At 42.8% G+C, this 11,929-nt stretch overlaps 1 protein-coding gene across 1 annotated transcript in view; it reads left to right on the top strand.

Moving 5' to 3' along the window:
• Window positions 1-7,238, top strand: part of COL26A1 (collagen type XXVI alpha 1 chain) — a 342,088-nt gene extending 334,850 nt beyond the window's left edge. Inside the window, exon 14 of the mRNA XM_014525512.2 lies at window positions 1,750-7,238. Within this exon, the coding sequence (XP_014380998.1) occupies window positions 1,750-1,925 (176 nt within the window). The 3' untranslated portion in view covers window positions 1,926-7,238. The remainder of the gene's footprint in view (window positions 1-1,749) is intronic.
• Window positions 7,239-11,929: the final 4,691 nt, after the last annotated feature.

Consider the following 11,929-nt stretch of genomic DNA (forward strand, 5'->3'; position numbering starts at 1 on the left):
CAAGCTAAACTGCTCTCAAGCCAACCCAGCAAGAAAGGCCTTTCTAAATAGGCTTTGCAACATGCCCAGAGAATAAGCCAATACTGGAAATACAGGGCTTTATTGACTAAAAAAGAGCAACTTGAACTGTGCCCAGATCAGGATACTGTGCAGAATTTGCAACTCATGTAGAAATGCAAAGCTTTCTCTTAAAGACAAAAAGACTGAGCAAGAGTGCTTAGTTTAAGTTTCCTTAATAATTATTTTACTTATAAGCAAGTTGCATTATAAACCATTCTTGCCCTGGCTTTCACACCAAAGAGTGTATTGAATTCTTAAGAACAGCTTAGGCTCAAAACCGGTCTTTCATTAAGCCTGAAGTCTAAAGAAACAGGAAGTACAACGCAGCCCTGTTTGCGTGCAGCAGCTGTTATACTGAAAGGAATTTGTTGGTAGCTGGTTCCCAAAGTGAGAAGGCATCACCTCAATTTAAAAATCACCAGATCCCAAGGATCTGACCCTGCTCAAAGTGTAGTTGTGCCATAGACTTCAGTACAGCCAGAGCGTGCCCTGCTGAGAAGGCCCACACTGAAATGCCAATCACATGCTTTCATTTTTCACAGACATCCCTGCGGCTTTGGAAACTAAAACCACCCAAGCAACAAAGCAAAATATACTGACAAACCAAACTCCTCTCTAACAGGATGGAAACTTGAGATAATCAGAGGATTAGCAAGCTCCCAAGAGCAGCCCAGCAGGACACAGGAAAACCCAGTCTGTCATTTGGCAATGACTTTTCCAGCTAAAGCAACAAAAAATCCCTTTATACCAGGACACTTGCTTGTGACAGAAGTGTTGCATCTTGTGAGCAAATAACCGATGGACATCTGGCTAGTGAAGCTGGACGCTTGGCAGAGAAATGAACAAGTGTCCATCTCTGAAGGCAAAGGAAGAGAAACTGGGGCATTCAAAATGAAGAAGCTGCATTAGGGTTTTCAACATCTGTTGCTGAACACTGGAAAAATGCTGTTGCCACTGCCAAAAGTAAAATTAGCTTTGTAGGGCAGGGGAGTTATAAAAAAAAAAAATAAGTGCAAGCCGACGTCTGAAGTGCTGGGTGACCAACCTGCTGGGATTTAATCTCATTGCTATAATACATGAGCTACATGACCTTGGCTGAGCCACTTAGCTACTCAGTGCTTCATTTCCTCTCATCTGTACAGTGGGTGATATTTATTAAACCCTCCATAATGTGGAATCTCAATGTTTGCTCAATGTCTGCTTACGTGACACTTTTCCCTTTTATAACTGCCATCTTCCAAGGACCACAAAACATTCCTAAGTATTAATCACCAAACACTATTACATTGGTTATGTCTGTTATTATAGTGCTTGCAGACCAAGAGAGAACAAATAAGCACTGGATAGACATAGCTTAGCTCACAGACCCTGCCCCAAAGAATTTACAAATTGAACTAAACAAGATATACAATGTAAAGGCGTCGGGACAATATAATGGCAGCCAACTTTTATTTGTGTTGTTCAGTGGTGGGTTAATTAAGACAATATAAGTGGAAAGAAAAGGGGGAGAAGAACAAACATTAAAGGGAAATGGGTGAAAGGCACAGAGCAGAGGAGGAATGTAACAGGAGCAGGGCATTCATTTTTTTCATCATAACACATACCATTCAAGCCTTCAGGGCTGTTCACTTGCTCCTTTTCCTGTCTCTTCTATTAAGTAGTGGTCTCCCTTGTCTTACCTTCTTTTAGACTCTCTATCTTCCGTTGAACCAGGCTCTGGACAGGATGCGATGTCAGGCTCCCCTCTACGAGCAAGCATCAAGATCAAACGTGGTGGACCCCAGCAGCGGCACCAGCCCTACCAAGTCCTCTCTTCACTGCTGGATGACAGTGAAGCCAAAAGGAAAAGCAACAGAATGAAATAAATGTGTGTTAGTAATTTTTACAGCCCATTTGCCCATTAAAGATACAGTATCCTCATGCTTAACTGCAACATGCAGAATGAAGTGGTTAGGAAGCTGCAGAGCTGGCAGTAGCATTTCCTTGGCTGGATATTGCTAAGCCATTACTGCAAGGGCATGTCTTCTGTCTCGCTCAAAGTGTCACATGAAGAATAATTATATTTTTGCATCTGAAATACCAGATGCCACATGTTCCTAGAAGCTATCCCAGGAAGTGGATATCCCCAGGTTTGTTCAAAAAGGCACAAATCCTCCTCTTTTGCCTTCCTTCTCACATGTTATTTGGTTAAAATGCTGCTTAGACCTCATTCACTCCTACCCTAGCTCAAAGCAAAGCCCTATGCACTGTGATATAATAGTTTTTGGCATGTGGTCATTTTGAACCATGGTTGTTTTCTTGCTGATTTCCAGTTGAGGGTGCCACATTCAGTAGCTCTGCTAAGGCATTGTTACCTATCTTGCAAGGATTTCTGTTTTTAAAGAGTAGAACAAAAAATTAATAATGAATCACTTGACAAATTTTTCACTGTTTCTGTTTGTGAAACATCATAACAGATTGTGGCTTTTCTCAAATGTACATATTTGTTGTTCAAAGTCTTCCACAAATTATTCTACTTTATTCTTAGTCTTTGATTGAAATTCAAAATCTAGGATTTGAGCTGTGTTGAGTTGTGACTGTTTTATGATTGGAAGAGCGTACTCTTACCAGGTTTCTGGTGTGACTAATTATGGAATACTAAATTTATTTTCTCTGCATATTTAGGCATGCGGTCAAAATTCTTTTTGTAAACATTTGTAGCAGTAAGGCCGTTGAACAGAAGTTTTCATACCTAGTTTGCGTTTGCATCACTCAAACAGCGAAAAAAAATTCATTTAATGCTAGAAACAAATATTCACAGAAAATGTTTTGCCCCATTTAATACCATAAAGAGGAATTCACAGATTCACAGAAGTTTAGGGCTGGAAGGGACCTTGTCAGATCTTGGGGTCCAGCCCGCCTGCTCTAGGAATTGTTTGGATACAATTTTATTTAGCATTTATCATAAGTGCATTTATCCATTGATTGTCACCTAGCATCATATAAGGCAGTGGTTCTCAACTGATGTGAACTGAGTAGCACCCAATTTCAAAAACAATTTATATATGATTGTGCTTCCCTCCTTACCCAGGGACTGGGCAGTAGGATGGTTCAGATGGGGCAAGCCCATCTCCTCACATCGCACTTATCTCCTCACACCTCACTCACCCTTCAAAGAATCTGGCTGGACCCCAGTTGAGAATCACTGGTTATATGAATTAGACTCTTGCCAATGGTTTATCTTGTAATTGTGCAGTGGAAAGCTGTCATACCACCTTTTGCAAAAGTACTTAGTAGGGAAATCCAGTTTGATTGGAAATGTTTTGTCTTCTCTCAGGTGATGAATATGTTGCATCTGCTGTCTAAACACATAGGTCAGGTCAGTGTCATTCACGTAGATAACAATAGGTTTGTTTTTTAAACAGTGTTCAATCACCAGTCCAGGGCAATAGCAAATATTTTTGCTTTTGCTTAATGGTTTCTTAATTGCTTAATTGCTTTTGCTTAATGGTTTCTGTTGGCAAAGTCATTCATTCCCTAATACAATATATATCCATGTGATAAGAACCACCTTTAACATTACAATCAGTTGCTGCCTTTGTTGACACCCTCAGCAGAGAGGCCAACTACTCAACAGGCAATGCAGACTTAAGTATGCTCTTCCCACAAACGATGGTGCCCCCAAGGTCAGAATAGAGGCATGCAGAGCATTAGAAATTCGGGCTGTCACTGGACATATTTCTCGGATAAAATAAGGTGCTCAGTCTTTAGTGCCTTCAGTTTGACATTACTGGGGCACTACATTAACTTTGTGTGGATGTTTATGTTGTATTTCTTTGTAACGTGATCTCGAAACATCCAGATCAGGTTTATGAACACCACTGTATTGCTAGAAACAAAAGGTGAGATCTCAACCTGGAGTAATTAGAATTATAGCGGAGGTTCATTTGGCCTTATTAAAACAGGTGCAGTTGGAAGTCAGTAGCATTTATTTATAATAAACTAGTATTGTCATGAACTGAGAAAGTGCTCCTTGAAGAGAAATTGCTGAGTGCTGTACAATTAAGCGGTGGAGATGGACAAGAATTAAGTTGTACTGAAGGCTGTAATCCAAAGTGCTTCCTTAACCCAAGGAAGCACTGATTAGTAATTGTGACTAATACCTGGGGTTCATTTAATAGTCAAGGTGTGTAGTTGGATCCTCACTCAAGGTTTTTGTTGCACAAGCCAAGTGCAGCAAATTTCTGAGGATGGAAAATAAAATATGCTCAGGTGCCATCTTTTATTCCCTCTTTCCATGCAAAACCTTGAGAGCTTAACACTGTTTTAAACCTGAATGCATCATTTTTCCAAAAGGAAATATTTCACAGTCTTTAGTACATCTTTTCATACTGCATTCTGGACAAGTTCTCTTCTTGTGATGTCTGCAGGAGCCCAAAACAGGGAGCAAAAAACCCAGTCTAGAGAGAGTGAAACTCTTTGGCCTTGCCTATTAAGTCATTGACACAGGATAGGTCATACCCTAGTTAATTCTTCCAGGACAGTAAAATCATTCTCAAAATAGATCTCATTTGCAAGTCCCAAGGTGACTCTAACAAGTGTGCGCGCAAAATACTCACTGAGATCAAAATCTTTTAGAAAAAAAATGGCAGCCAGCTCTCATTCGAAATATAAAATACTAATAAAAACAGCTTATCTGGCTCCAGATGGCAGACAAACAAGTCCAGTAAACCAGCTATAACGTTATCCTCAATTCACTGTCTTGGGTGGCATTAAATTATTTAAAGGGAATGTATAGCATGAAGCCTCGTTGATGGGCAGCTACTTTTAGCACCCCCATTCCATATTTGCATTAAACATTTTTCTTGGAACAGTATCTCTTCCCCCTTACAAACAAAATGTTCACTCTATTTTTAGAGGTCGAGCAGTGGTTAAACATTTACAAGGGTATCTTGTTGCATCTTCCTTTATGCCTGGTACTGAGCATTGGAAAATTGGGTCCTGAAAGACCATTTTGATCAAAACATTTATGATGATCCTGCTGGTGTGAGCCGCAATTCATCTTATAAAGAAAGAGTTTTCCCAATAAAGAACTTCAGAGGCAAAATAAAAACTACTGCCTGATCTTTAAAAACGGAAATATCAAAATTCTGTTCCAATGATCACGTAGCTTTTGGATTTAATTTAGGGAAGGTAGAGAAATGCGATGAGGTGGATTATTAGCATTCTCTGGGATTCTAGAGTCTCTCAAGTTGAAAGGGATAATTTTCTTTCTAGAAATTAGTCTTCATGAAGTAAAAATAAATAGTGTATTAGGTTGATGAGTGGTCTCTCTAGTTTATTTGCATTTGACTAGGATTTTGGATTTTAATTAAAACAAATTAGTGGCAAGACAAAAGAAAATTTAATTGAAATTGTTTGCAGTTAATCCTACCAGATTGATTGTCAAAAGGCTGTTTCAGGTTCAAATTGCAACATCATTTTAATTACCAACTTGTGCAGATTTCTATAAAAAAAAGCCATGTAATTTTCTGCTCCCAACACTTCTTGTTTTAGTTAGATACCGATAGCTATCAGCGTGGTACTGTATCTTTAATCTGGGAAGCAATCAGCTCATATTTTGTGAGCATTGTTTTTGTACTGGGGTTTAATTCCTTTTTAACTGGTCAATAGTTATACGATATTGTTGTGCAGTCTCAGTTTAAATAAGTGTTATAAAGGTGAACATAACCTGATGTTTTAATTAATGATATTCATGATTAAACAAACCACTCCGATCCCATTTTGTTATCTTAGGCAGGATACTAAGATTCATTTTAGCTTGGGCATATGCATTTTGCCATCTCTTCATAACTTATGGGGATGGAATTTATTTCAGATGCGTGCTCATTTAGAAGTGTATTTTAATTGAAATGTTAGTGCTTTATCTTATGTGCATACTGTGCAATACCATAGTGTGTTCTTTTCCTTTGTTAAGACTTCTTTGGAACTTACTTAACGTATTTCTTTGAACTCCAATGCTTTTAAGCTTGGATTGATTCTGGTGATAGAAAAGCATTTCCGTTGCCTTGAGCTAACCAGAAGCAGTGGCTGCATATTGCCCGTTTGCACCCTGATTTTCACCAGCCAGCTGTACCTTCTTAGGAAACAGAGAATGCTTCGGTCCAGAGCATCCAAAAGGCACTTATTGTGAAGACTTGACACACATGCAGGAAAATTACAATTAGCTAGAAAGAAGGGCCATTTCTGCCCCTTTGCAGATAAAATGCAAGAGCAATTTACCATTGACCTTAATGGGAGCAGGAGCAGGCCTTGAAGTCAGGCCCAGATCCTTAGATGATAAAAATCAGCAAAACTCCAGTGAGGTCACTAGATTTATGACAATTTGCACAAGTGAAAGACCTGGATCAGAGACTCATTCCCACTCTTTAGAATTAATTAGGTTACTGTAGAAACTTACCTGCTACCGTGGCTGCGAAAAGACAAACAATCAGCTCTGGAATTATTTCTCAATGCACAAAGGTTCTTATTGACTTATTGGAAATTCCTCCTTTCCACAGTTATAATCTCACTATTATTTAAAGTGACATTTCATTCTGCTGTCTTAATAGTTTGGGTGGGTGGGGTCAAACACCGTATGGTTTATGCTATTGCTACCCAAGCAAATCAGGAAGGTGCTATACATGCACACACATTCGAAGCCATAGAAAAAATAGCTACCTTTTTTTCCCTCTAGTTATTTTACACGGTATTTTTTATTTATATCTGTGTGTTTTGTATGTGTGCAAGTGGTCCTGGCTTTTCTCACTGTAATAAGCTCTAAAATCTTTGGTTTTTTTAGAGGGCAGCATTACACAATATCTTGTGATCATGTATAATTGTTAAGAAAGCAATAGTAAATCTCTTCCGACCTGATGAACTCATTTATGGCAGGCATTAAGGTTTATCATCAAACCTCACTAATGGAGGGGAAAAAAACCAACCTGTTCACCCCACAGCTTGCATGGTACTTCTCTTTTTTCATAATTGCTATGTTATTGTTCATGGTATCTAGTTCTCTCTTTGCTATGGGTTTTGTTACTGTATATGGAATGTTTTGTATTCAGCATTTTTTTACAGAGCCAAGTGGGAACAATATTCAAGAGCCCACAAATACCAAAGACCTTTCATGTAATGCACTGAGAAATAAAGACATACTGTAAGTGAACGTGGTGTCCAGTTCCTTGGATTTAGGAAGTATTTAGCAGGTTTGAACATATTTCCTACCTAATTTTGGGAATCTCTCTCTCTTTTCTGACACTTCATCTTTCATTCAGTGTCTTTAGTACCACTCTAAGGTGTTCTCTCTTCTTATAAACAGGGATGTAAATGAGGGAACTTCTTAGCCCAGTTAGTTTCTTGAGGATCAAAAATACCAATTACCAACTCTATGCTGGTCACCTTTATTAGTGGTGAGCTGGAGGGGTGTTTCTGGACATTCTTGTTAACCAAGTTAACAAGATAACAGGTTAACCAATCTGTTTTCACTAAATTATCTCAGCTGGATGTAACTTTTATTCCTGAGGCTTATAGAAATAAGGTTGAAGAGCAAATGTATGTTTCTGGAATGCAACAGATTGTTTCTACTGCCAACTATTAGGAAGTGTTCTTGGATAAGTACACACCTAGGACTTTACACAGTCCTCACTCCTCATCCTGCATTTCTACCTGTGGTAATCACACTGCTATGCTACATTAACCACAATAGAGCACCCCATTTACACAAGCATACATGCAATATGTGGGCAAAGCAGCTCTACTCCCAGCGTAGCCAGCTAAAGGACGCTCATCCTAGTGTCTGGGAATCCCTTAGTGATGTCAAGCTGCTACGGATGCTCCTACACTTCCCACCATCCCTGCTGCTGACAGAGGATCCCCAAACTATCATCTGACAGACCAGAATGACTTGACCACCACAGAAAGGGCAGAGCCTAAGAGAATACAACAGTGCTTATAGGATGTGTCAGTATTTAATTTAAAATCATCTATAGCCCAAAGTTCCCAACAAGTTCTCTACCTCTCTGCTTCCTAGACAAGGGCCCGATTCCCTCTGCCCAGATCTCCCTAACTCAATAGCTATCTGCTTTTTCTCCAGCCCCTCTCTGTAGATGCTTTTGCCACCTTCCTTAGTCCAGTTTAACACTAGTTTGTATACCTTTGTACAAGCTGTAGTCACAATTGCAGTTTGCAGTGTAGACAACCTAAGTTACCTCACTCAACACTGGATTTGGAGGTTGTGACACCCTCCTTTGCAGCCATCCCTTCCAAGCGACATGGTGTGGTATTTGGCTACATAGCAGGCAATCTGTGCCATTTCTCCCAGTGCAGTTGCATCTGGTTAGAGCTGACTGGAGGGAACACATTTTTGTACCAGTTTTTTAAGGTTCAGCTTCATTGCAAGGTTCAATGAAGTGAAATAAAAAAATGGTCTGATTGTTGGTACAGCAGCCTGGGAGGTGGAGCCCCACATCCTATTCCCATCTCTGTCCTATTCAGAGCACAGGTCCTCTGACACTGCAGGCATTTAACCCTGGGTCTCTCTCATTCCAGACAGTGCCCAAGCCACAAGACTATAGTTTCTCTCATCCTTCCTACTGAAAGTGTCAGGAAAACAGCTTCATCTCTCCAGAAGTGTTATAGCACTGATTGAACAGAATAGCTCATGATTGACTCTGCTGTTTGCTTGGATTTGGGTTTGTGGTTTGGAAAAATAAATACTGTCAATCTGTGTGTGCCTTCTGACCTAATGGCACGTTTACATTGTTGATATCCAGATAAGTTGTTCATCCCCCACTAGTGTATGTAAAACAGAAACATGTCAATGACCACCAAGTCAAAGCCTTCCAACTCATTACATGGTTCCTATCCCCTGACACTGATATCAACATGAGGGAGGTCTCCTAATCTAACAAATCTCCTGCCCATGCATCACTACTATGCCTTACAGGTTGCATTTATTATCTTTCAGGACCCACCTCAGACTTAACTATATATGTCCTGGCAACACCAGGTAGTAAACCAAAGACTGCAGCGCTGGTGTCATCAGGAAGGCTTTGGCTGCCATGACCACAGCCTGCTCTTTGGTGAGAGAGGCAACGAGCTGCTGGGAAGGGATGGCCTCCACCTCTCTCCACTGGGGAGGAGGCTTTTCTCAGCAGGACTGGCTGACCTGCTCCACCGGGCTTTAAACTAAACCCACCGGGGAATGGGGGGACCACAACCATTGCTGGCCCACTGAGCAACCCTTGCAAAGCCAGAAGGCCAAGGCAGTTAAGGGAGCCCACCCCTGCCCCAGCCCTGGAGCAATCTGAAGGCAAGGACCCCCAAAGGGACACTTGCCTGCCTGTACACAAATGCTAGGAGCTTGGGGAATAAACAGGAGGAACTTGTCCTCCTGCTTAACACAAATAATTACAATGTCACAGGGATAATGGAGACCTGGTGGGACTCTAGCCATGACTGGGCCACAGGTATAGACAGCTATACCCTGTACAGGAGAGATTGAGTGGACAAAAGGGGCGGGGGTGTAGGTCTCTATGTCAGGGAAAGCTACGTGTCCCTGCAAGCTGACATTGGCGCCCAGGGTAGATGACCAGAAACCCTCTGGGTTAAAATCCGTGGGGAACATGGCACAGGGCACACAATGGTGGGAGCCTACTACAGACCTCCTACCCAGGATCAAGAGCTTGAACAGGAGTTCGCCAGGGAATTGGCTGAGACTGCATGCTCCTGGTGCATGGCTGAGGAGGCTCTTCTCAGCCAGCCTGGCTGACCTGCTGCACCGGGATTTAAACTAAGTCCACTGGGAAATGGGGGGACTACTGCCACTGCTGGCCCACTGAGCAACCCTTGCAAAGCCAGCAGGCCAAGGCACTTAAGGGAGCCCACCCATGCCCCAGCCCTGGAGCACTCTGTAGGCAAGGCAAGGGCCCCCAAGGGGACCCTTGCATGCCTGTACACAAATGCCAGGAGCTTGGGGAATAAACAGGAGGAACTTGTCCTGCTTAGCACTACTACTACTACTAAAAAATTACAATGTCTTAGGGATAACGGAGACCTGGTGGGACTCCACCCATGACTGGACCATGGGTATAAACAGCTATGCCCTGTACAGGAGAGATTGAGTAGACAAAAGGGGTGGGGGCATAGCTCTCTATGTCAAGGAGAGCTATGTGTCCCTGCAAGCCGACATTGGCAACCAGGGTGGATGGCTGGAGACCCTCTGGGTTAAAATCTGTGGGGAACACGGCACAGGGGACACAATGGGTGCAAGGTCTGTAGTAGACCTGCACCAAAGTCAAGAGCTTGACCAGGAGTTTGCCAGGGAATTGGCTGAGGCCTCATGCTCCAGATCCATGGTTGTCGTGGGAGACTTCAACTACCCAGACATTTTGTGGGAAGATCCCTCAGCTAAATCTGAGTGGTTGGAAAGCTTCCTCTCCTGCTTGGATGACTTCTATCTGACACAAGAGGTCTACAGGCCAACGAGAGGTAAAGCGCTGCTTGATCTGGTACTGGCAACTGGGACAACCTAATCAGTGACCTAATGATCGAAGGGAAGCTGGGTGACAGTGACCATGAGCTGATCACCTTCACCATCTGCCGTAAAGCTGGCAAGTCAGTCAGCAATACAGAAGTCCTTGACTTCAGGAAAGCTGACTTTGACAAGCTCAGGAGGCTTGTTGGTGAGGCCCTAAGGGACCACGACCCCAAGGGGAGGGCAGCTCAGGAAGAGTGGTTGCTCCTCAAGGGAGTGATCCTCGATGCACAAGCTAATGCTATTCTGTCACAGAGGAAGGGCAGCAAAAGGGCACAGCAGCCCCCTTGGCTCTCCAGGGAACTAGCGGACCTCCTGTGGCTAAAAAGAAAGGCCTACAAAGGATGAAGGACTGGATCCACCTCCAAGGAGGAATATTCTGCACTGGTCCGGACCTGCAGGGAGAGAACCAGGAAAGTCAAGGCTGCAATGAAACGCCAACTAGCTACAAGTATCAAGGACAATAAAAAGTCCTTTTTTTAGATATTTGGGGAGCCGGAGGAAAAGCAAAGGCAACATTGGACCCCTGCTAAACCAGATGGGACAACTGACAACCAATGCCCAGGAAAAAGCCAACCTATTAAATGGGTACTTTCATCAGTCCCACAGGATGCAATGCTCACTACAGGACAGGGAGGTCTGGGTGAGGGAGATCCCCTGCCCTCCATCAATGCTGACCTCATAAACATCTTGAGAGGCTGGATACCTTCAAGTCAGCCGGCCCTGACAATCTACACCCCAGGGTACTCAAGGAGCTGGCGAGCATCATAGCCCAGCTCCTGGCACGGATCTTCAAGAACTCCTGGCGTTCTGGTGAAGTGCCTGAAGATAGGAAGAAGGCCAATGTGGTACCTATCTTCAAGAAAAGGAGGAAAGTGGATCTGGCAAACTATAGGCCCATCAGCCTGACCTCTATCCTGGGGAAGGTCTTAGAAAAGATTATTAAAGAGGCCGTTCTCAACAGAATGGCCAACGGCAACATCCTGAGGGATAGTCAGCACGGGTTTGTTGCGGGTAGGTCTTGCTTGACCAGTCTTATCTCCTTTTACGACCAGGTGACCTATCACCTGGACAAGGGAGAAGAGATTGATGTCATATATCTTGACTTCAAAAAAGCCTTCAATCTGGTATCCTATGATCAGCTCTTGGCAAAACTGGCCAACTGTGGCCTCGGGTCCACCATGATCCATTGGCTGGGGAATTGGCTCTATGGTCGGACCCAGAGGGTGGTGATTGACGGAAGTCAATCGTCATGGTGCCCTGTGACCAGTGGGGTCCCCCAAGGCTCTGTCCTTGGACTTATATTGTTCAACA

This window comes from Alligator sinensis, unplaced genomic scaffold (genome assembly GCF_000455745.1).
Source record: "Alligator sinensis unplaced genomic scaffold, ASM45574v1 scaffold689_1, whole genome shotgun sequence".
Lineage (NCBI taxonomy): Eukaryota > Metazoa > Chordata > Crocodylia > Alligatoridae > Alligator > Alligator sinensis.